The 26,119-nt window shown below is 48.1% G+C and overlaps 1 protein-coding gene across 2 annotated transcripts in view; it reads right to left on the bottom strand.

Annotated features, from left to right (window-relative positions):
• LOC138503958 (synaptotagmin-A-like) overlaps positions 1-26,119 on the bottom strand; it is a 436,750-nt gene that overhangs the window by 106,101 nt on the left and 304,530 nt on the right. For both annotated transcript variants that reach the window (XM_069624092.1, XM_069624093.1), the window contains one exon: positions 6,045-6,434. In XM_069624092.1, the coding sequence (XP_069480193.1) occupies positions 6,045-6,434 (390 nt within the window). The remainder of the gene's footprint in view (positions 1-6,044; positions 6,435-26,119) is intronic.

The raw sequence follows: 26,119 nt of genomic DNA, 5'->3' as shown, positions 1-26,119 counted from the left end.
TTGGGAGGCATCATTCATGGACACAGAAAGAGGAGGAGAATGCGGAGACCCCAGATTTTCACGCTGTTTGGGATGCCAGATGACCAGATCTGTGCAAGGTACAGGTTACCCCCATATCATCCCAGACCTGGTCAGGTAGTGGAAAGAAGACCTTGTGTAATCCACCATCTGCTCCCATGCACTCACCCCCCTTGAGAAGGTGCTGATAGCCCTACATTTCATAGTCACAGGATCCATTCAGCGCACCACTGCCATTGTAGGGGGTGTATCTAGAGCCACACAATCCCGGTGTCTACACCAAGTATTGGGTTGCATCACATCACGTGGGTGTGTACGTAGGCACATATACATGCCACCCACACTGCAGGAAGGCAGAGAGTTTGGCAAGAATTTTATGCTTGGGGAAGGGAAGGTGTACTCTCAAGGAGCTGCCTGACATAGTGGAAGAGGTGAGGGGGCTGATGGATTGTCTCAGAACATGAGGGTGCTCCCTGTGGTGGTGTAGGTCAGCAGGGGGTGTACTGTCAGGGGTCTGCCTAGAGTAGTGGCGGGGTCAAAGGGAGTGTACTGTCACAGGGATTCCTGGGGTAGTGGCAGAGGTGAGGGGGGTTGGTGGGTGGAGTCAGTACTTGAGAGGGCTGCCTGGGGTAGTGGCGGAGGTGAAGGGGGCTGGTGGGTGGTGTCAGTACTTGAGGGGCTGCCTTGGGGTAGTGGTGGAGGTCAGAGGGGTGAGAGGAGGGGGGTGTACTGTCAGGGGGCTGCCTGGGGTAGTGGCAGAGGTGAGGGGGTTGGTGGGTGGAGTCAGTAAATGAGGGGGCTGCCTGGGGTAGTGGCAGAGGTGAAGGGGGCTGGTGGGTGGTGTCAGTACTTAAGGGGGCTGCCTGGTGGAGTGACAGAGGTCAGGGGGCTGATGGGCAGTGTCGAGACTTGAGGGGGGTGCTATGAACTATGGGTGTGAGCCAGCAGTTTGGGTACCTTGAGAGTAGGGGTGATGGTCTGCAGTTTCGCCGGGGTGCATACTTGACTTCCAGGGGGACCGCACATGCTTTTGCACAGGTGCAGCCTTTACTTACAGGGGACTGTGCACTGTTTTGCCAGTTTGCAGCCTTGATTTATGGGGGAACTGCACTCACTTTCTATATGGCTGCCCTGGCACGTGTTATTGCCATTTTCACCTCTAACTTCGAGTGCTAGGCGGATGCCACGCAACTATCTTTCAGGCTACCCCCAGGAGCCTTCTCCTCCTCACTCATATCTGACTGTCTATCTGCTATTCAGTCTTGGTGTGCTGCAAAGGACCTCTGCCTCAACGCCACTAAGACTGAGATTGTTTGGATTGGGACCCCTACTCCTGCTTTCCCACTTTCGCTCTGGCCGGCCTCCCTTGACCCTGCGTCCGCACCCACCTGTGAAGCAAGAAACCTTGGGGTCATCTTTGACTCCACTCTTTCTTTCCCTCACATTTCAGACATCTCTAAAAAGTCTAACTATCATCTACACCTCTTCAGAGGTACTCTACCTTTTCTCACTTTCCCTCAAAGGCTCAGTGTTTCCAGAACGCCGGTTGTCTCCAGGCTGGACTATTGGAACAGCCTCTTCCTCAACCTCCCTTTTTCTGCCCTGGGCCCTCTGCAACTCATCCAGAACAGAATTGTGAGACTTAACCTTGGCCTCAAGACGTGGGCCCACATCTCTCTGGCACTAAAATCCCTTCACTGGCTCCCCATTGCTGCAAGGATACAATTCAAGACCCTTTGCATTGTTGACAAGTCTTTCTTGGGCCTGGGACCTACCTACCTGCAACTCTGCCTACCTAAATACTGTCCATCACAAGCCCTCCACTCATCTACCTCCAACCTTCTGAGAGTGAGCCGGTTCTCCAAGCAGAGATTTGGAGGGAGATCCTTATCCTCAGCAGGTGCTTCCCTCTGGAGTAGCCCCCCTGCCGCCCTCCATCTTGAGCCAGATCTCCTTAAATTCCGGAAACTCCTCAAGACTTTCCTCTTCTCTTTTTCCTTCTCTCTCCCTCTACCTTGCTAACCCAGTTCTCTGTTTTTTTCCCTCTCTCCCTCCTCTTCCTTACAACATGTTGACTGGCCGCTGGGTGTACCTCAGTGTCTCACTGGTCCCCTGCACCACCACAAGTCCTCTCACGCACTTGCCCCAGGGTCCTACATCCCATCCACACTCAATGCACTTGAGAAATTAATCCAAGAGAGTGGCTCTCTCTGCCCTTACCCCAGTCTCAACTGACCGGTTGCACTTGATCCCCCCGCGACCCTCTTGCACTTGCACGACCCTTACGCACCGCGCAGAAGATCGTCTGTCTGTTCTACCTTGTCTTCACCCCTAAAGTGCACAGTTAAACTTCAGAATCGCTGTCAGGCCTATTTGCTGTCTCCCAAACTGTTATTATAAATGTATTTGTATGCACTTACTCTGTCTATGCAGACTCGTATAGTCTCAGGAATTCAAGGGCTCTGAGTGACTGCTTGATTTTTCCCCATGTCCCCACCCTCCTTGGCCGCTTTGAAACACTTACGTGTGTGTAGCCACTATATAAATAAACAATATCATACCATACCTTGCCCCTGTGATGAGGATCCGTTTCAAGTCCGCAACCAAGTGCAACTCTTGGTACGATTCCGACCTTACCACCGTTAAGCACAAGTGTAGGGTGGCTCAGAGGAAGTGGAGGGCATCAAGCGCACCCTCTGACAAACTGGCCTGCAACCTGCTCCAAAGTAAATACAGACTCTCTGCCCTCTCTAAGAAGAGAGCCTACATCCAAGCTCGCGTCTCTGCGGCCTCTAACTACTCGGCCGAACTTTTCAAAATCTGCAAGTAGCTGGCCAATCCTGCTGCAGTCTGTATCTCTTCTGTTCCCTCCCAGGCCCTTTGCACGGCTGTGGCATCTCATTTCACCACTAAAACTCAGGACATCCTGTCCACTCTCTCTTTCTCTACCTCCTCTTCCTCACCCTCTCCCATTCCAGCCCCTTCTCTGGCGGTATCTCCTCTTCCTTTCTCCTCCTTCCCCCTGTCCACTCCTGACGATGTTTCTAGACAAGTCCGATCTATGAAAGTCTTGCCTAAGCAGGTGCTCCCCTGCTCCTCCAGAACCATTAAGGACCACATTGACACCCTTGCTCCAGCCTTGGCCGATTTCTGCAATCATCCTTTTGCCATTGGAACCTTCCCCTCTCCCCTCAAGCATGCCATTGTGCACCCCCTTCTTAAGAAGCCCTCTACCGAGGCCTCCTCTCTGGCAAACTATCACCGATCTCCATCACTCCTTTCCTGGGCAAACTCCTGGAAAAGCTGGCCATCTCCCAGCTTAATCGACATACTGAATCTGTTGGTTGTCTCCATGACCACCATTCTGGCTTCAGAGCAGCCAGAAGCAAGCATGGAAACTGCCCTCCTGAACACCCGTGAAGACCTGCTCTCCAATCTCAACCTTCCTCTGTCCTCATTTTCCTTGATCTATCGTCTGCTTTCGACACTGTCAACCACGCCATCCTGCTCAATCGTCTCCATGACAACCTGGGCAGGCCCTTGCCTGGTTGACCTCCTTTGTCACTGATCGACCCTACCAGGTCCAACTTGGGTCTTTCCTCTCTTCTATCTCTCTCTCCACTTGCAGTGTTCTCCAGGGGTCTAGCCACTCTCCCTGGCTCTTTAACCACTACCTAGCACCTCTGGCTCACAACATCTCTATCTTCTGCTTTAACTTTCAGTGTTATGCAGATAACACCCAGCTCTCCTTCGGGCTCCCCTCAGCCTCTTCTGCTTCTTCTCTCATACCAGACTGTCCACAATTTAGGAACGTGTGCCTCCAACAATCTCTGCCTTCATGCCAGTAAGACTGAGATCCTCCTCATTGGGTCACCTGCTCCCGCCTTCCCTCTCTCACTCTGGCCGCCCCTCCCCCCCACCCCTTACCCCCCGGGCCCTCAACCTGCTCCTTCCTGTGAGGCTAAGAACCTTAGTGTCATTTTTGACTCCACCATCTCCTTCTCTCCTCACATCTCTGACGTCTCTAAGAAGTCACCCGAACCTCCTCAGAGGCATTCTTCCTTTTCTCACTTTTCCCACAGAAGCTCACTGTCTCCAGAGGTCTGGTTCTCTCTTGACTGGACTGCTGCAACAGCCTCTTGCTTAAATCTGCCTTCCTCTACTCTTTACAACTAATCAAGGACAGGATTGCGAGACTTTTCCTTGGTCTCAAGGCCAGGAATCGTATCTCTCCAGCCCTAAAATCACTCCATTGGCTCTCTGAGGCTGTGAGGATCAAGTTCAAGACCCTCTGCATAGTTCACAAGGCATTCTGGAGCCAGGGACCACACTACATCCAACTTTCTCTTCCTAAGCATCTTCCTTCTCGAGCCCTCCGCTCATCCACCTCCAACTCTCGGAGGGTCAGCCGCTTCTCTAGGCAGAGAGTGGGTGGTAGATCTCTTTCCTCGGCTGAGGCCCCGGCCTCCCACTGGAACAGCCTCCCTGCCACTCTCAAACTTAAGCAGGACCACCTAAGGTTCCGGAAGCAACTCAAGACCTTCCTTTTTGCTTCCACTTTCGCTCTCCTTCTCCTTGCTGATGCTCCCTGTCTGCTGCGCATACTGGTTACCTGGCCCTCCACTGAACTTATAGGACCAGGCTCCTGCACAACCAGTTGCTATTGCACTGCCTCCTTGCCTCCCAAACACTTTAGGGCCTGTATCTGCAACTCTACAGTCCCCCGACTCTTTGCACTTATGAGCCACCTCCCAGTAACAGTTACGAGTTACTTGCACTCTCCCCCACCACCTCCTGGCACTTCTCCCCCTCCCTTTCCCGAGCACTTGTGTGATCTGAATGATACAAGGCCTAGTAAGAAAGTTGTTTTGTCCTCCTGTCCTCCCCTCCTTGTCTTGACGCGCCTAGAAAAACTTGTGTACAGCCGTGTTATAAATGACTTATCATATCATACAATACTTCCCATCATTGCCACTGTAAACAAACTTTCCTGATACCTGTGCCCTCGATATATGCCAGCATTGGCCCGTAAACCACCTTTTCATGATGCCAGTGAACACAATATATGTCAGCACTACCGTGTAAAATATGTTATCCTGCAGAAAGTGCCACTAGATAAGTTGCCTTGTTGAGGGATGAACATGCACGAATAGACACACACAACACCTTGGCACTCCCGCTTACACACACTCACACCCACACACGCACATGCCATGCCTTCTTACTGCCCGCCCCTCTTGTCTTTTCTCCAGCTCCATGCCTTCAGTTGCTGCCAACACGCGAAAACCCGGAAAGCGTGGAGGAACAGCTATCGTTTGAACCGGGGGTCTGCAGAGGTTGCACGTGTCCCAGACTCTAAAAACATACCATCCTTAGCGGCATTGCAGAAAGAGGTGGAAGAGTGCCCCATTTCAGTGCATGGAAGCAGCCAATATGCTTAACCAGCCAAGCCTGGTTTGGAGAGCTGTAAGCCCCAGCTAGACATGAATCATCGGGCATTGGTGGAAGCTCGGAGTTCCTGTAGGAGAGAGAGAGTGCTCCTGTGTGCTGCGCTCTCTCTGCTTTTCTTTTGTCCCACTGGCTCCTACATAATGGCCGTATGGGTAGCAGTGCAGCACCTAGACACCCATAATGGACAACGTGAAGATGAAGAGCAAATAAGAAATGCCAAACGAGGGATTTGCAGACTGGCAGGAGTATCTTGGCTTTTTTAGCCTGAAGCATTGGTCAGAGCACTGACTCTACGTTGAGAGGTTTAATGATCCATGCCCCTATTACCTGGGCATTTAAGAAGCCAGTTTCGATGGCTTTGCATGATGCTCAAAGCATGTTTGGTGATACACTAGGAAATGCAAGTCCTGTGTGATTACACTTGTTAGACACCCTGATATATAAAAAAAAAAGGTTGTGACTGTGTTGTCTGCGAGTTTTATAGCGCCTTGATGCTTCTGGGCTAAGTGCGCGATACAAATGCCAAATAAATAAATAAATAAATAAACAAAAGGAAAGGTCTAGATAGAACCTACCTCCATCTTAACGGTAACCATCTTCAGTTCAGGTCCCCGCAAAGAACATGTGAACTCATCACCAAAAGAAGGGTTTTGGTTGTTTTTGACCACCTTGGTTTCCCACTCGTGTAGAATACAGTTCAGACAAGACTCGTGGGAGGACTCCCTGCAGAACACCCGGATTCGGATGAAGAGGTCCGCTCCCCGGCACAGGAGGCTTTTGGCTTCAATGACTTGGAGATGCAACTGCATCCTTTTCTTGGTGTAAAGGAAGGAGAACCTCAGAGTCCCCCTGGAAACGTCTTGCGCGTCATCCTCCGTGCCCACGCCATCCAGATACTCGGTGCTTGGAGGCGAGGGAGACAGACAAACCTCGAGCTTTTCCATTTCTTCTTGTAGTTTCTGGATCTAAATAAGAAAACAATGTCTTAGTTTATGAAGATAGTATAAGAAGTGTATTTGGTGATAGTCAATTTGTCTTCTCTAAAACAGTGTCACCGTAGATGCTCGATCACCACACCCTACAGAAATGCTATTTTAACACCCATATCATCAGTCGGCTGCTGTATTATCTGCCACTGTCCTCAAATCATCAATCCTTGCTGTTCCTACCTCATCATCTCTATCAGTTTAGGCTCCCTGGTTTGCCTCTCCCACTCCCGTAGTTTATTTATTTTTATTTATCTATTTATTTATCCATTTATAGAGCGTTGGAGCCCACTGGCATCAGGGCTCAGAGAAAGACGGGGGTGGGAGAACCATGGATAGTCCTGGGAGGATAGCTCAGCAGCAACGTGCTCGCCTTGGAAACAAGAGGACAGGAAGCAACACAGGTTCGATCCCCGGTCCGCACTTTAAAAAAAACAACTCAGGGTATTACGTGTGTTATAAACACGCAACTAAGAGACATAGGGCCTCATTCCGAGTATGGCGGTAAGGGATAGCGGCCACCGGTAACGAGACAGGTGGCGGTAATCCCTTACCGCCATACTCCGAGTTCCCTTTGCGCCCTCGCCCTTAACGCCTGCTTTGAGCAGGTGTTAAAGTCGAGGGCGCAAAGGGGCCTCGAAGCCAATAACGGTGACCGTAATGAACGGTCACCGTTATTTGCATCTTCCCCATTCCCATTGAGCCCTATGGGGGCTCATCTGGGAATGGGGAAGAGCCTTGGTGAATGGGGAATTACCGCCCCGCCAACCTTGGAATGGGGCGGTAATTCCGTCATCCACCAAGGCGCTGCCGGTCCGGGTATGGCGTCAACCAAGGCGTTAATAGCGCCATTGGTTAGCGCCGTACTCGGAATGAGGCCCATATTCCTATAACAGCACCTTGATGCCCCTGGGTTGTGTGAACGCTTTAAAAATGCAAATAAGTAAATAAAATGGATCACGATCATGAAAAGTCCTTAGTTATTGGCAGAGGAGCGTTTTGACGCGCTTTCTAAAGCTCAGAAGATTGGATTCGGGAGTTTGTTCCAGGCTGTGGCTGCCTGCACTGGGAAGGCTTTCCTCTGTCCTGTGACATGCTTGCTACTTGGTAGGATCATGCATGTTTCATCACCTGACCTAGTGGCTCTTTTGGGGATATGCACCTTCATGCGCTCTTTTAAGTATCCTGGGGCCTGTCAGTAACAACATTTATGTACAATGGTGAGTGCCTTGAAGCGAGTCTTGGCTTCCACCGAAGTTCATGCAGTTTCTGCTTTTAACCCCTCTACTGATCCCAGCAGATACTTTGCTTCCTGCTTTTCTTCCCTCTCCCCACTCACCAGTTCCTGGGCTGACTGCTCTCTCCCTCTTGAGAAGTTCCTGAGCTGTTTGCCTTTCCTCACCCCTCCCAGGAACAGACACTGAACGCTTTGCATTTATACTCTTTTTTTTTCTCCTGCAGAGCAGTCCTGCAATTCCTGTTTTGAACATCTGTGCCGCAGGATCATGGTAGCAGTTCCTGCGTTTTCTGCTGATACTCAAGCACCTCTGCAGCTCCTGCTCTTCCCATTTCCCCTTCAGCTGCACCAGTGCTCTCGGATTGTCCGTGGGAGAGACGCACTTCATCTTTTCCCTTCCTCCAATGAGGTTCCCACTCTCTCTGCTTGTTTCCTCCACTTCGCCGCTCATCTATCCATCCATGGCGGCCCTGCTCCCACTGATTCCAAAGCCCCTTTTCAGTTCATGCATGCCCTGCTATTCTGGTTCCCCCCCAGCAGTGTGTGTGCTCCCTGATTTTACATCCCCTTTACTGAGGATGTCCAGCATTCCAGCCTTCCCCTGGGCCACCAAAAGGCTTATTTTCTCTTTTCTCCATTCACTAGTTTCAATTCTCCCTGTTTTTTTTCTTTGCCTTCCTGCACTACACACATGTTTTCCGGTTCCTGTTTGCCATTCCCACCCCCAGAGGTCTGGCCATCCCTCACTCTTACCACCAAAAGAAAAGCTCCTGCACCCCCTGTTTTTCTCTCTTGTCCCATATCTGATTGTTCTGGGTCTTTCTCTCAGCAATCGCCGCCTCGTCTGCTTTTGTATTACTCTATTTCCCCATTCAGCAGTTAGTCTTCTCCCTGCCTTTCCTGTCTCAGCCTCTCATCAGCAGTTCCTGGATTCCTGTTGATTGCTTCTTTAGTGCATTTCAAGTTTCTGTGCCCCATCATTTTCACCTTAATTGATCTGTAATTTCTGTGCTCCCTTTTTTTCTCTTCTCCACAGCCACAATTCCTGTGCTTCTTCTTTTTCCATCTCTCTGTCTCCAGGAGCTCCTTCATATCTGACTTTTCCCCTCATATTGTCCATCTACTTCTGTGCTTCCAGATTACCTATCCTCCCCTTAGCAGTTCCTTGGCTCTCTGGGATTCCGCTGGCCAGGTTTACGATGGTGAGAGGAGGTGGCCTTTAAGAGAGAAACGGAAAGAATACAAGGAAGAGGAAGAACGGATAGAGAGGGGCCAAGAGTTACAAAGTTTGGAGGCTGATAAAGAGAAAGAGCAACCCTGGGAGGGGCGTATAGGAGTATCAAGGAGAGAAAGAGAATGGGAAAGAAGAGAGCGAGCAGGTATATAGAAAGAGACCAAAGAAGAAAGATACGAGGAGCTAGGCCATGCGTGTATTTAAAGACAATGCACAAGAAATGAAATAATAGGCTGCAAAATATAGCCAAGAAATAGATTATAAAGCATCTGCAATAGAGGCACCAGAGGAATGTTGGATAAGAGTACGGATGTCAGAACTAAAGACTGAGCGTAAAGGAGCAAGACGATAGGCAGGCAGACCAATAAGAGCAGAGCAGTAGTCAAGTCAAGAAAGAATTAGAGGAGACGTTTAGTAGCATGGAAAGATAGGAGAGAATGAATTGTGCCTATATTAAAAAGCTGAAAATGACAAGACCGGGCAGTGGCAGAAATATGAGAGGCAAAAAACAGATCAGAGTCAAATATTACTCCTAAATTGCAAGCCAAGGGAGATAGAGAAATGGGTGAGTGGAGATCAAGAAAAGAGAAAGACAGGAACAAACAGCAGAAGATGGAAAGAACAGAATTACTGTTTTAGAAGGATCACCGTGTAGGAACCGTGAATGTATCCAGGATTGGACTGGCAGTAGACAAGCAGAAACATTACTATGATTGGCCTCAGAAAAGGACAAGAAAGAGAAACATCTGTGTGTCATCAGCATAGATGTGATAAGAGAGACCAAAGGATTTAATGATGTGGGCAAGAGGGGCAGTAGAGAGGGAAAACAAGGAGTGTCCCCAGGACAGAACCTGGAGGGATGCCATGCTGAAGAGGAGCAGGTTGTGAGAGGTGATCGGCACACTAAACTGAGAAAGATTGATCAGCAAGATAAGAACAGAACCATTTTAAAGCAGAACCAAAGAGGAGAGAGGGTACAGAAGAAGAGACTAATCCACAGTGTTGAACAATCTAGTAATAATAATATAATTAGTTATTTATAACGCACTTAATACCCAGAGGTTTCTAAACACAGACCTGGGGATCGAACCTGTGTTGCTCCGTGCCATCTTGTGTCCAAGGCGAGGCCGTTGCCCCTGAGCTATCCTCGCGAGACAGTAAAATAAGAATAGCAGATCGTTTAGAATGGTTGGCAGATAGGAGAGAATCTGTGATGGAAAGTAGAGCAGACTCTGTTGAGCACAGAGGACAAAAACCAGATTGAAGGGGAAAGAGAAGAGAACTTTTATCAATATGGAGTGAAAGTTCAGAAAAGATGGCATGTTTTAAGAGTTTTGAGAGAAAAGGTAGGAGAGAAATGGGTCGATAGTTGAATGGGATTGAAGAGCAGAGAGTGGGCTTCTTTAGTATAGGAAGAATGGCTGCGTGTTTAAAAAGCGAAGGAAATGAAGAAGTGGTGAGCGAAAGATTAAAAAGATCAATGAGATAAGGAAGTAGAAGAGGGAAAACTTTAGGGCTAAGTGAAGCAGGAATAGGGCCAGAAGGGGAATCAGAAGGATGGGCTCTAGAAATAAGGTTGGCAACCTCAGTAACCGAGAGAGAAGAAAAGGAAGCAAAGAAAAAAGAAGGAGGTGCGCTAGAAGATGAAGGACAATGATGCTAAGGAGAGGAAGGATTAAGAGTAGAACGTAGAAGAAGAACCTTATCTGGGAAAAAAAGTAGCAATGTCAGATGGGGAAAGAGAAGTGGGAAGTGAAGGGTTGGGAGATAGAGAAGAAAGAAGTTGATTTAGTGTTTGAAAGAGACGCAGAGGATGGCGAAATAATGACAGAATAAGGTTGGTGTAATATTTCTTCTAGGCGTTAAGAAGAACATAACGATAGGATGAATGTAAAGACGATAGAGCTTGAAGGTCAGTGAGGAGTTGCTATTTATTTCCATCTATGCTCAGTACAAAGAAGAAATGAGCGAATAAGTAGAAGGTCTGGAGTGACCCCTGATTGAGGAGGTTTATGAGAGGGTTTGAAAGAGTAGGAGCAGTCAAGGGTTGATAAAGAAGAGAGTTAAAAGTAGAAAAGGCAGAGACTGTACACAGCGCTGCAAAGTCCCTCGAAGAGGGCACGTTAGAGGCAAAATAATCAATTAACTTGTGAGAATTGAAATAACGAAGGTCGCCACGAAGAAAAGTGGGGGAGGATACAGGAGGGGTGAGTAGGAGGATTAAAGTCAAAGTACAAAAGGGAATGGTCAGAAGAAGGGAAATGAAATGAAGTGATAGTAGAGGAAAAAGGAAAGGAAGCAAAGATAAGATCAATGAGAAGAACCAGAGATGTGGGAGGTGGGGGAAGGTTACTGTAAAAGATGAAAGGAGTCAAGCAGAGGGAGAAATGGTAAGGAAGAGTTTATAGAGAACAGATGGAGATTAAAGTTACCAAGAAGAAAAAAAGGGTAGTCTAGAGGAAGAAGCGAGGACAGAAGAGCGTCAAGATCATCGCAGAAAGAAGAGACCCAGGTGGGAGATAGAAGATAAGGAAAGCAATAGAAGATGGGTGACTGAAGCGACAGGTATGATACTCAAAAGAGGAGAAGGTTAAAGGGAGATGGCAGATGGAAGAAGAGTAAAAGAAGGGTGAAAGAGGAGTCCAGTGCCTCCCTCTTTCCCAGTACTATGAGAGAAGGTAGAGCAAGAAGAGATAAGAGCTGCAGGCGTAACAGTATCAGAAGGTAAGATCCAAGTTTCTGTAAGACACATGAACTAAAGATTGAGGCGAAAAAAAGCATCAAGAATCAAATGTGATTTGTTACATACTGAGCGGGAGTTCAATAGACCAATCGAGTAGGAGTGAAGGGTGGATGACCATGAATTGTATGAGATTATTGATATTACGGCAACGAGGTTGAGAGAATGAAGAAGCAAGGCAAGAGGAGACATGAGAAGGAATGTAGAAGGGCATAGATAGAAATAAAAGAAAATATAAGAAAGAAGGAAATGGAAGGATCAAGGAGTTTCTTATTAGCTACAGACTGATAACACAAACTGTGGTGGCATGAGAATTGACCAAGGCCACAGATATGATTAGATAAGTTATTTAGCATGGTAGAACAACAGTGAATAAAGCAAGATAGGCCCGAACAGGGCCAGACAGGGGTGTAAAGAAAGCACAGAAGGAGCCCTTAGACCAACGCCCTTCGATGAAGATGACCATTGGCGAAAGAGAGAAATAGAAGAAAGAAGGGTCACATGATTTTTCACACGGCTCTCCTGCTTTGTAGGTGGGCGACGCGATGATGTGGCCCAAGGCCCCACGGCGGTGATGAGGCTGGGAGGCTGTACAGTTCTGCAAGGAAGCGCAGGTCTCAGATGGCAGGAGCAGGCAGCGGCTAAGCCGGGAGATAGACAGGAGAGGTCCAGGCAGCGCACATGTACTTCCCGATGATGGGTCACGTATTTTCTCACACGGCCCGCCTGCATGGCATGTGGGCCGTGGCAATGATGTGGCCCGAGGCTTGCAGTGGTGATGAGGCCGGGAGGTCGTACAGTTCTGTGAGGCAGTGCAGGTCCCAGATGACTGGCGCAGGCAGCGGTGATGCTGGGGGACAGACAGGGGAGGTCCAGGCACCGCACAGGTAAATCCTGATGAAGGTTCATGTGATTTCTGACTTGGCCCCCCTGCGCAGCAGGTGGGAGGAGAGAAGATGCGGCCCAAGGCCAGCGAAACTGTTGAGGCCGGTGAGGCCGGAATGCCATACAGTTCTGTGAGGCAGCGCAGGTCCCAGATGGCAGGCGCAGGCAGTGGCTGAGCCGGGAGACTGACAGGAGGGGTCCAGGCCCAGCAGAGCTGCTTCCTGATGAAGGGTCATGTGATCATCCATAGTATGGCCAAGAATAGAGCTGCAATACTCTGGCTGAGTGCAGAAAGACTGGAAAGCAGAGAATCATACATAGCCATCTTAATTGGAAAAACCACAGTACAACAAAAAATATCCCAAATTTCTAACTTGGACAATATGATTGGAGCAATGTGTTGTGTTCCACCTACCCTCTTTCCTTGTAAAGAATATCAGCTCTGATTTCAGGAATATAATTGTAGTCTGTTTTTAACCATCCAGCTATCCTAGTTATGCACAGGCAATGAATCGCTCTACAGTTTGAAGATGCTTCCTTTGAGGCTAATTGTAAACAAAATAACCTAAACACTGGATGACCTCTTCATGAATTCCAATGATCCAAGGGTAAATGGTTGAAAATGAAAGTTCTTCTCATAGTCTGGGTTAACTAAATACAAAGCAAAGTAAATGCAGGATGGCTTCTCTGTGATTTCCAACAAGTTAAAAAAAACTCTGGATACAATTAAACGTTTTGTTGTTGGAATGCAAAGTCTCTCCTGGTTGCTTTCAGATCTGTTTCTGTCACTCACAGTCTGGGAGTTTAAGTGGCCCCAACCTTCTTTCATGCTTCTGCCTTCCGTTGGTTGCAGTCTACTCCTTCTTGTTGTGTGTTTGTGATTCTTGGTAGATCTTTACCATTGAGACCCAAGACCTGTGGTACGCTCACCTGATTCCCACAGGGGCGTCGATCGGACCCGAGCAGATGCGGTCTCCACCAACGTGATGCGTAGTGCCGAGATGACTGTCTGGACTGGGCCGCCTAATCTCGTCTGCTTGATCCGTAGAAGTATTCTCCTGCAAGTGGAGAAAGGGATTTAGGCACCCGTGGATATGAGTGATAGCCCCCTCCCACTGTTCTCGTTCTCCCTTCTTGTCACCTCCGATATCCCCTTTTAAGAACCTCACCTTATGTTTTTAAATGATGAGCTCTCCATCCTGCGTGGATTGCAGGGGCGCGTTGATGCCAGTTACTTCACTGATTTGAAGGCGTGGGAGAGTTCCAGAGAGTATTGACTCTGAGGTTCCTGGCAAGGTTCGGTAAGTATCAAGTTCATAGAGTTCAATATGTCCGATGATTCACTCTTGTTCCCCCCTTCCTTCCTTGTCTTGCAACTAAGATCGTGAGAAGATACCCCTCGTGGCAGTTGGTGGCGCTCAGGTAAGAGTCTGTATTACCCGACGCCGTCCGGTAAATGTTGCCAGTGTTTAACGTGTTGTTTTCTCTCTCTTTGTAGATGCGGCACATGAAGATGTGGAGAGTTATAGAATAATGCCTCCGGTGGTAGTCAGGTAAGTCTATGGTGATAAGTGTTTTATTTGTTGGTTTTCTCGGCTCACCTTGTTGTTTTCTTTTGTCCCTCAGGTGCCGGAGTTCGGCGAAGAAATGATGGAAGCAGCGCCGAATCGGAAGATGCTGCGAGGACTGGTGAGTATGGCGCGGCGCTGCAGCTGTATATGCAACGCGTACTGAAATTATGTTCTTTCCAGGTCCGGAGGCGAGATGGATCCAAAATCAGGTGAGGAATTCGAAATAGTTTGTTTTCTAATCTTGTCCTTTTCTTTCCCCTTGGTTTTAGGAGCTCCAGATTCGAGGCGGGCGTGGCAGAAGACTGGATGCAGACTGCAGGCACGGTGAGCGTTACGCTGCTGGATGCAGAATAACGCGAAGCGTGTGCTGTTGTTCGGGCATGGTTTAAATAGTCTCCAAAGTAGTTCCAGGTAAGAAGTTCCCTAGAACCACGCCCAAGTAAAAAATAGTCCCTGTAGAAAAATAGTCCCATCCAGGCCTCACGTTGGCTTGGACTCACTAGCAGCATGGTCTGCATCAGGTAAGTAAAGTCTATGAGCCTGGCGCCTATGGCGCCAGTACTGATTTCCATGATGAGCCTGGCGCCTAAGGCGCCAGGACTGAACCCAAACAGCCCCCAGCCGGGGCTGTTGGGGTTTTAGTAAGTATCTGGATGCCTGCTTCCGGAGCTGATGGGCTTGGTCCTGATGCCCGGGGGTAGGCAACATGACAGCCTGGGAGCATCTCTACACTAGGCTTAAGATGCAGAAAGGGGAGAGCTAGGTACATCCAGGCCAGGTTTCAGATGTTCCACCTGGAGCTAGGATACTTGAGCTTCTTGAGAGGCTGGGTGTGGTATCATAGTTTTCTCCCTTCCATAGGGTTCCTGTCTCTGCTCCCACTGCCTCCTTGACATACCAGAACAATCTTGTTCTTAAGGCAATCACACATTCTTTGCCTCTGCTCTGCTGTCCTCTGTATGCCTGGCTTTTCTCCTCTACCACCTCCTGAGCCCTCCACGATGTGTTCTTTCAGCCACCCTTTCTCACTTGCAACCGATACGGCTTAGGTTTAGGTTGCTTTTCTGGTCTTTAGACTCTATGCTTACCTGAAGGATTCCCCTCCACCTCATCCACTCCTTTATGTCTTGTTTCCTCCTTATGGCTCTTCTCCACCTCCTGCTCTTTCTCCACTACCTCGATATTCTCCTCCTCTCTGTTGCTCAACTTCTCTTTACTGTCTTCTCCATCATCTCCAGGTCTTTTTTGCCCTCCTCCTTAGTATTCACTTCCTCTTTAGTCTTTTCTTATCACTCGAACACCGCCTCCTTTTGTTTCACCTCTCTCCAACCAACTCTTCTCCTAACCACCTTAACCTCCTAATTTCTGAACTCCTCTCTCAAGCCTTTTCTCCTCATTTTCAACTTTGGCTCCTTCTCTCTGATCTTCTTCTTCCAACCTGCTGCTCTCTTCTCTAGCTTCTCATTCTCCTCTCAGATCTTTCTCCCAGTCTCTGGGCCTTACAATGAGGCCTAAACCCCTCTTCAGGGATCTCTCATTGCTAACGGGACCAAGGTGTGCATGGTCTTGCCTTCTGACAAACAGTGTCCGTGCCCTACTAAACCATGTTTTTCCTGATGTGATCCAAGGCAGCCTCCCATGCCGCCATCTTGCAGTCATAATTTATATACACGGGGAAGTCCAGGTTCATTGGAGCTCTGCACTCCATGGACTCACTCGAGTTCACCTGCTCGCAAGCCTTAACATCACCAAGGAAGTTTCCTGTGTGTGGGAACACACGCATTGAAGTCTACTTTTACCTTTGTGATTGGTGAAAATCACTGTTGGTAACTCCATGTTAGAGATGTGTCCCAGTCCGTCCCGGACATATGGGGGCTGTATAATTGTGAAACCATGACTGAGTGAGGGGTCAATACTGGAAGGGAGGGTTGCATTGCACAAAGATAATTTTAATGCACAAAGGTCACTTGAAGGAACAGAGCCTCAGGTAGACTCCATGTGCCAAGCCCCTGCTTCGTGACTATAGTGAGGTAGGGTGAGCTAGGGGATCCTCCCAGAATGTTATACTTGGTCAACTAATGTTCCGTCACACAACCCTGGTCTGCCTCTCTGGAAATTAGACTTATTATTCGGTTGATAGGAGCAGTTGCAACAAATGTCCCTTAAATTGTGTTCCCTCACACAAAGCAACATCTCCCATTCCAAATACAATGTCATTGTGTTGTTTCAAGAAGTGTTGCAAAAGCCCCTCTTGAGCCGTGTTGTTTCTCACAACTCTATCTTTCCTCCCTTTCTATGATCTTGCAATGCTATTGATTTTAGTAGTGACAAGATCAGATATGTCATTTTGCCCCGAGAATTTGGAAAGTTTTCGCTCAGTGATAAACTTGAACCTCATCACAATTCTTGACTTTATATTCTATGGGCCATAGGTATATCTGTTCAGACTGAGCTGCACAAGCAGGGATTTGTCGAGCGGCAATCTATTCTCTGTAATGTTTGGGGCTGATTTGGGATTTTACATTGTGGTATACTAGAAGTGTGTAAAGTAGGAGCTTTTCTGGAAATGTCAAACTAGAAGCTTTCTGGTGAGACCAAGCTAGGAGCTAGCTGGGAATGTTAAACTAGGAAATTACTGGGATGGATTGTCAAGCCAACTAGGAATGTCATACTGGGAGTTTACTAGGAATGTAAAGTTTTCTGGAACTTTAGTGGACATATCAAGTTTACTAAGAATGCCATCTGGGAGCGCACTAGGAATGGAAAACAGATTGTTTACTTGGAATGTCCTTCTGGGAGCTTATAGGGAATGCCACGTTTTCTGAGAGTTTAGTGGGAACAGCATGCTCACTAGGAATAGCAAAGACAGATTTGTCTGGGAATGGCAAAATTACTGGGAATTCCAAATTGGAAGCCTACTTGGATTATCTTTCCTACATGGAATGATGAAACTGGAGTTTACTGGGGATGTCACACTTTCAGTATGCTGAGAATGTCATTCTTACCGCAAATGTGAAACTGGGTGTTTACTAGGATTGCCAATATTAGTGCGGATCACAAACTGGAATGTATTCGGGATATCACACCAAATTAATCCAGTATATTCCAATGTACTTTAAAAGTATTCTACGGTAATCGGAAATTTTCTGCTATAAATTAGAAGTAATTTACAGTAATCCAAAATTAAAGTAAAGTAATCTAGTGTTATATATATAAGAACATATATATCATGTAAATGTAATGTACATAATCTCAAGTAATCAAAAAGTAATACAAAGTAAACTAACAGTACTCTTGGGTAATCTAAGGTAATCATAGTTAATCGAAAATAATCTAAAAGTAGTCTATTGAAAATGTTTTAAATTAGCAGTATTCAAAGGTGTTTGTAAATTACTTCATTTAGCGGAATGATCATATGGAGCCGCCCAGTTCACACTGCAGCTTTCCATTACTGTCTGTGTATCCCTCTTCCACTAACTTTCACCTGTCTACATCCTGCTTTAGCCTCTATATTTTAGTTATTTTACGGAAGTTGAATTTATTTTCAAATTTATTTATTGGCATTTTTCAATAATATCAAACAAGTTGTGTACAATAGAGCCATTCTCAAGTAGTTATAAACATATGTTTAACTTAACGTCAAAAAATTACAAATACAAAAACAAAACAACCATAACTGTCTCCATATTCTGTCCGTTTCATATATCGTTAACTGTTTCGGGGGGAGGGTGGGAGCGAAGGGGAACCATCCGGCAACTTCAATAGGGGGAAGGCTTCCGCAAGGTCTCTATCCTCTGCATTACTTCCGCTGCTGCTGGCTTTATGACAGGTCCAACATGGGCCTGGATTAAGTTCCGATTCAGGGGAGTTTATCATCCGAGGGGTGGAATATGTGTCTGGTGAGTTCCTTCCATGCCTCGAGTGACATGCTAGAGTCATCCGTGGATCTGGCCACACAGTCCTCCCATGCCACGGTCTCGGCCAGCACCCACCGTTCACTCTCTTTGTGCCATAGTTTGAACTGAGGGCCTATGGGTTTCTTCCAGGCCATTGCTATAGTTCTTTTGGCCAGTATGCACGATATGTCCGTGGGCCTTGTTGCATGCTTGAGTTTGGCTGGTCTGGGGTAGGTTCCTAAAAGGCACTCACCAGGTGTCCAATTATATTTACTCAGGCCTGCTTTTTCGCAAGTTTGTTGGACCCTGTCCCACAGAGCCCTTGTCCTAGGGCATTCCCATAACATGTGGATCAGATCCGCTTTTTCCCCCTTCCGCCAGTTGCAGGTCGGTTGTGCCTGGGGATTGAAGGTGGCTATGCGGCACAGGGTCAGGTAAGTTCTGTGTAGTATGTTCAACTGAATCTGCCTAAATCTATGGTTTCTGGACACCGTTTTGGGGAATCTGAGAGCTCTGTTCCACTCCCCTTAATTGATTTCCCGGCCTATATCCTCCTCCCATTTGCTTTTCATTTCCATGCTCCGAGGATTTAGCATGTCGATCAGGTGGCCATATATTTGCGAAACGGGTTTACCGTCCTCTCCCAAGTTGTACATCAAGGTGAGGAGTGGGTCTGTATCTGGTTCCACCGGCCACGAGTCCCATTTGCGTCGGGCCACGGCACGAGTTCTTTGGTACCACAGAAACTGGCCGGTATGTATGCCTTCCGTCTCCTGCAGCGAGGTTAACTCCCTGAAAGTGCCTTCATCATACAGATCTCCCCAGGTGTAGACTCCTTCCCACTCCCAGAGCCTGATATGTTTCAAATCCGAAAGTGTTGTGCATAGATCTGCGATCAGGGGGACTTCCGGGGTATAGGAGTTCTGTGAGTTAGTGAGCATTTTCGCCCTGTGCCAAATTTTCCTTCCCAGGTCGGCCAAAAAGGGTAGAGTTCCCAGCAGTTTGGACGGTGCCCAGACCAGTTCTTTCAGATGGAATTGGGGCAGCATGGCCTGTAGCAATGGTGTTTCAGATGTGGGTTCATCATCTAGCCATTTGGTCACAAAACTAAGCTGTGCTGCTATGTAATATTTTTCTAGGTTTGGAAGTTGAATACCGCCTTGGCTATATGGTAGGGTTAGCAATTGCAAAGCTATTCTATGCCTGCCTTTCCCCCATAGGAACTCTCACAGTATGGTCTCAAGCAGTCGGAAGAAGGGCTTGTGTATATAGTAGTGTACATTTTGAAACCCATAAAGGAAACGTGGGAGAACGATCATTTTAGTTATCGAAGCCCTGCCCATCATCGAGAGGGGGAGTTTCGCCCAGAACACCATTGATTTGCGCAGGGCGGGAGTGCTGCCTTTGTGTTTTGTTCGTGCATTAGCTCGGGGGTATGCATATTGTGCACTCCAAGGTAGCGGTATGACGTATTCTGCCACTGGATCCCAACTTCAGGGAGTGCTTCTAAGCTCTCTGTTTTCAGGGCCGCTAGGGGGAACATACAAGACTTCGACCTGCTAAAACTTATCCCAGAGACCTTGGAATAATTGTCCAGCACTTCTAACATGGTTGGTACGTTGAGGTGTGGGTCCCTGACGTATATGAGAACGTCATCCGCGTAGAGCAAGATGATGTGATCCACGTCTCCCAGTCTAATGCCTCCATCGAAGAATTGCTTTCTAAAGTAGACAGCTAAGGGTTCTAGTCCCAGTATGTAAAGCATTGGGGATAGTGGACAACCCTGTCTAGTCCCCCTGCATACATCCCAGGCCTCTGACACATACTTCCCAGATTTCACCCTTGACTTAGGTTTAGCATACAAGATGTTAATCCACCTGATAAACCCGGGACCAAAGCCAAACTCCCTAAGCACTGCTACAAGCCATTCCCAGTAGATGGAGTCAAACGCTTTGACTGCGTCCAGGGACAGCAGCGCGTATGAGTCCTTGTCTTTATCAGTTTGCGCTATAATGTGCTGCAGCCTGCATAGGTTCATGGACGTATTTCGGCCCGGTACGAATCCGCACTGATCTGGGTGAACTATGTCTCCTATTATTCTAGACAGCCGCTTCGCTAATATCGTAGTCAGGATTTTAACATCATAATTTAACATTGCAATCGGGCGATATGAGTCACATTGGACTGCCGGTTTATTGGCTTTTTTTTTTTTGAGGATAGGGATCACAAGTGTCTCCCTCATACTTTCGGGTAGTATCCCTTCTTCGTATGCCTCCTGGTATACTGCATGTAATAGGGGGGTCAGGGAAGACTCATACGTTTTAAAAAACTCTGTGGGCAACCCGTCTGTTCCCGGTGCTTTGCCTGTGGCCAGGGATCTAATTGCATCGGTAATGTCTTCGGGCATGATTTCTGCTTCTAGGGAGTCGGCTTGCTCAGGGGACAGCCTGGGGAGCCCGATCTCTTCCAGTGTTTCCATCAACCGTTCATGGGGAACCTGCTCCTCATGTGAATACAGGTGGGTGTAAAAGCGAGTGAAAGTGTCATTATTGCCCTGCTGCGTACAGTGTGTGTTTCCATCTTCATCTTGTAGTGAGGTGGTGGGGTGTTTGGGGTGCTCTTAACGGCAGAGCCAGGTGAGTAGTCTGCCCGGTCTGTCTAGCAGTATAGTCAAACTTTTTTAGCCTATTCCACGCAGTTATGTTCCGCTCTCTAAGTTTCACAAGCTCCTCTTCCCTCTGTTGGGTGTCTACTGGGGTAGCCTCAAGTCGCTCAATCTGCCTTTCCACTAGGTCTAGTTCTTTCCTGAGCAGCTTCTTGATACCTCCCGCCTTTGCAATTACTTCTCCCCTGGTTACCACCTTTAGAGCCTCCCACACTGTGCTATTGTAAGCTACGCTACCGGTGTTAACCTCTAGGTATGCATCAATAGAATCGCGTAATTCTTCTCGGAAGGCTGGGTCCCTCAGGGCGTCTGTGGGCATTTTCCACATGGGAATGGGGGGTCTGGGCCCTCTGAGGTTCCATGTTATCAGAAGCGGGGAGTGATCAGAGATAATCCTCCCCAGGTATTCTGCTCCCTCCACCCCGGGTAAGTGTTCCATGTCTATGAATATATAATCTAGTCTTGTGTGTAACTTATGTGGGGATGAGTAGAAGGAGTATTTGCATGCTTCAGGATGTTTTTCCCGCCACACATCCGTCATTTCCAGCCTCCCCAACATGGCGGATATTGCTGTTGTAGCGGTCGATGGGCCTCCCAGCTGTGGTGTGGATCTGTCCAGCCATGGGTCATGTACACAATTAATATCCCCCCCCCAAATAAAGAGATCGTTCCTGTATTGTGCAACTCTAGGGTATAGTGAGTTCAGGTAGGACGGTATGTTATTGTTAGGGAGATAGGAGTTCATGATGCATACTGCTTCTTGTTCAATGAATCCCCAGATTACGACGAACCTACCTTCCGGGTCTATCTCAGTTTTGTCCACCCGGAATGGGAGCTGTGGGTGAATCCAGGTGTAGACCCCTCTTGCGTATTTAGAATAAGTGGTACCAAACCCCTGTCCACCCCAATGTGTTTGTGTCTTGGCCACCGAGTCCGCAGTGCAGTGGGTCTCCTGTAGTAATGCTATCATTACCCCTTTTCTGTGCAGGTAGGTTTTAATCCTGTTCCTTCAGAGATAAGTCCTTAGGCCCCTTACATTCCATGTCATTATTTTTATGGTGGTCGCCGCCATAGGGGTTTAGTAACGGATCTGTTGTCCCCCCTTTCCCCCACCTCTGCCGCCCCCAGGCCTGGGCCTGTTAACCAGGGGTCCGTCTGTGTTGGGGTTGGTGCGCGAGCCACATCGTTTCCTCCCTCCTTTCCCCCCTCCCTCTCAGTATCAATTGGAGACTTATTAACATTAACAATCCTCATTCTAGTGAATAAGGGCAACAAACCTTTCAACTCAAAACTGCCCCCAGCAGTTGCCTCAAACCTGCAGCGCTCTAGGGCACCCGATCCTTCCAGGCCTTTCCGGGCCTCTCGTTGCGGGTGGTGTGTCGGCAGTCGGCCTCCACGTGTTGCAGGGGGGTGCGTCAGCTTCGTTGTTATTCGCATGGGTCAGTGCGCTCCTGCCCGTCGTGGCATACGTAGAGTTGTAGATCTCAAGCGGTCCGGTATTCATTCGGCAGTTGTGCGAACCTTCATTTTCCTGTCGTTTGGTGCTTTCAATGGCCTGTGACTTCATGTGCAGTGCTTTCCTTATCATCAGCAAGATTGTTGTCCTCAAGCCACATATTTGCCGCTGCCGGAGTCTCAAGAAAGATAGCTTTCCCCTTGTATAGTACCTTAAGGCGGGACGGGTACAGTAGCATGTACTTGAGGTTTAGCTTGCGCAACCTAACTTTCACCGGTACAAATGAGTTCCGTGCTCACTGCACCGCGGGGGTATAGTCTGGGTAAATGACTATTTTGGCGCCATGTTTCTCGATCTCCCCTCCTTCTCTTGAGAATCTCAGTATATTCTCTCTGTCGCGAAAGTTCAAGACTTTTGCAATAATAGGGCGCGGTCGGGACCCCGGAGGGGTCCTCTTCTGAAGTGATCTGTGGGCCTGTTCTATCGAGAAGCCCTGGGTCAGTTTGCCAGCCCCGATTTCTTGTAATAGCATCGTTTCTACGAATTCGGTCGGGTCTGGGCCCTCTGTGTCTTCCGGTACCCCCAGGATTCGGATGTTGCAGCGGTGGGCCCGTCCTTCAGCATCTTCCGATCGCGCCTCTAGCCGCGCTACTTGCAACTCAAGGTCTTGGACCTTAGATTTAAGTTCTGTGGTGTTGTTAACATTGTCTTGGAGCGTTGCCTCCGTTGTGGTCACCCTTTCTGTAAGGTTACGGGCGTCCTGTCTCATCAGTTGCATGTCCGACTTGATTTCATCGATCCTGGTTTCGATGGACGTTCGTAGCGCTGCTATGGCTTGTAGCACTTGCGTATTTGTTGGATCGTCCTCCTTAGCCATCGGGTCGTCTGTTGCCTCTGTCCCCTGTTGTTGTTTCGCCCTGACCGTGGTGAAGGAGTCCATGGTCGCGGTTTTTAATTTGCTTTTGGGGGGCGACATCGCCTGTCTTTGGGCGTGCTCCGCGCCCTTTCCACATTCAGCAGGGACATGTATGTAGGGTCGATTGCGAGGGCGGTCGTTGCAGATGGGGAGTCGTCAGCCCACGGATGTTCCGGAGGGAACTGCCCGTCGCCTTCTCCCTTCTTCATGTCTCTCCGTGTCTCTCGTGGCCTCCCGCCAGCCGGCGCCTCTCTTGCACGTGGTCTCGCGCTGAGGGTCCCCCCCTTCGTCACCTCCTCCCGGCACTCGGTCTCGGAGGCAGAGACCCGGGTCACAGCCGGCAGCGGGGGTCCGTCCCCCCCGGGGTGTCGCCGGATCACTGGGTTGGACGCTGTGGGACCTCCTCTCTCGACTCCGGAGGCTATCCGCCCTCCAGCGGTGCATCTCAGATGGGACCGGCGGGTGCCGCCATTTTGTTGGGCTGGGGCCTCCTCTCTGTTCGCTTTGGATAACCGTTATCCCGGTCCGATTTTCTTGCGGAAACTTCGTCGAGGGTGGGGAAACGGTTCTTCTTCCCATAGCTACTTCAGGCGTGCTTGTTCAGCTTAAGAAGGCCGAACGATTCGGTCCGTTGTAGGATCTCGGGCAGGAGCGCGAGGAGAACACGTCCTCACTCCATGCGCGCGGGCCACGCCCCCCCATCTTACGGAAGTTGAAATCACAAATGAAGAACATATAGAAAATTGACAAAATCCTTTTGATTGCCACGAGGCTAGGGTGAAGCGTGTTGGCAACATGTCATCAAAAATAAACAGAGGATGGTGTGGCCTTTCTTCATTTGGATTAAAGGTTGCTAGCATCAGTGGAACACTATACCCCTCACAAGAGCTTCATGTGCAGACAAACACATGCTGATAGAACAAGCAACTAATCAAAGCACTACAGTATCTGCTAGCCTGCTGTCGTCCACATTCACATTTAACTTTGAAGTAATCCATCGTAAGCCAAGGTAATGCAAATAGTTTAAAATGATACAAGGTGAACTACGATTAACTAGCAGTAATATCCATGGCATTCTAAAGGTGATCTTAGGCAATTTGAGGTAATTTAATGTATTGTCCAATGTATTGTAAAAGTAATTTAAGGTAATCCAAGGTCATCCTGGGAGGATAGCTCAGGGGCAACGTGCTCGCCTTGGAAGCAAAACAACACAGAGAAACACAGGTTCGATACCTGTGCCGCGCTTAGAAACCTTTGGGTATTAAGCCCGTTATAAATAACCTAGCATATCATATCTAAAATGAACGCAAAGTAGTCATGGCATAACTAAAGATAAACCATTCTCTGATGTCATCTAAATGCTGTCTATGGTAGTTCAAGGTTATTAACGTCAATCTAAATCTAAATCACAGCACAACAAGCCTACAGTACGAGTGTGTATAACATAAAGCAGATAACATCGCTAAAATCAGAAGGAAAATGCTAGGCATAAAATGGAACTTCAGGAAAGGTTGTACTGCAGAAATGACTTTGTACACTTTGCACAGTTCCAAGAATCAGGGTTTGTGTCGGCAGTGCAAAGTCACTTTTCAGAGGTGCAAAATCACTTTGAACCATGCAAAAAATTCCATGAATCCGGCTCTTACAAGTGTTCCAAAATGTGGAGGCAGGTGTTTATCTTCTGGGAGCTTACTGAGCATGGTAAACGTACTGTGACTGCGATACAGAGCTTATCAGGAATGTCAAACCTGGAGTTTACTAGTTTACTACTGAGTGTAGTGGGTTTGTCCAACCGGTAAATTATTGTGAAATGTGAAACGAGAAGCTTACTGTGAATATGAAGCACAATGGAATGTCAAACTGGGGGTTTATTGGGAATGTCATGTTATGTCATGCCATACCAAAGCATGATATATGAAATGATATGACATGACATACCATGACATGACAAGGCATAATGGGAGTCATTACGAGTCCGGCGGTAACCCTGCCAGTGCTTCCAGTGGGATGCCACCGGACTCGTAACATCTTACCGGCACCCAGCTTCCCGGTGCTACTGGGACATTACAAGTCCCGGCAGACTGGGAAGCTGAGTGCCGGAGAATGTTAGTCCCCATTCCCGTGGAGTTCCATAGGACTCCATGGGAATGGTTTCACAGAAGCATCGGCCCCATTACTAACGGTGCCAATGCTTCCGTGATGAGTCTGCCTACCGGGGCCGCTGTGCCCGGCAGGATCAGACATGTCAGGGCGCATCGGACCCGGCAGGCAAACTCGTAGGGTGCTTGTCCGGAAACAAGGCTGCCGGCGAGCTTACCAACACCCTTGTTTTTGGACCGCCACACTCATAATGAGGCCCAATGTCTTTGTTTATCATGTCATATATTGAGATGACATTATTTATCAGGGCATATACCATGGCATCGTAACATGACACAACATAATATAGTATGCCATGACATATCGCAACATGACAGATCATGACATCTCATAATATGTCATGTTGTGATATGTCATGTGCAAACTGGTCATCTACCAGGGTTGTCAGATGTTTCAGCCTGGGACTACTTTATGGCAGTTCTGAACTGTTGGTTGTAGAGTCAGCACAGCGGCCAGTGTTATGTGGTTCTTGTTAGCCTGATATTATTCACCTCAGTGTTTTGGCCTGGCGCATTGACAATAGGACCGCTGGTGTTACTTCAAGTGCAAGAACTAATGCAGGTGTTAATATTGTCATTGTAACAAGGATAAGACCAGCCATATTAGGTTATTTTTCTGAGGCTGCAATTAGTAATGTGTAGGTGTAATGACAATGTTTGTGCTTTGTAAGTACTGGTGTGAAGACAGGAACTTTTCTGATGCAATCAGTAGTGCTTAGCATATGATTGCACCAGTGTTTTGACCTAGCCATGTGTAGTCATTCCATCAGCAATGCAACTACTGCAAAACCGCCCACTGCTTCACCACTAAGACCAGTGCAAAGTAGTTAATTGCCGTGTGCTTTCAGAGACTCTCATCAGACAGGTCTACTTGCAGGTTGGCTTGAGGTGGTGGGGTTTGGCAT

Source organism: Ambystoma mexicanum, chromosome 11 (genome assembly GCF_040938575.1).
Source record: "Ambystoma mexicanum isolate Mex_15411 chromosome 11, UKY_AmexF1_1, whole genome shotgun sequence".
Taxonomy (NCBI): Eukaryota; Metazoa; Chordata; class Amphibia; order Caudata; family Ambystomatidae; genus Ambystoma; species Ambystoma mexicanum.
Note: the sequence above shows the minus strand (reverse complement) of the source record. Positions and strands in the feature narration are given on the sequence as shown.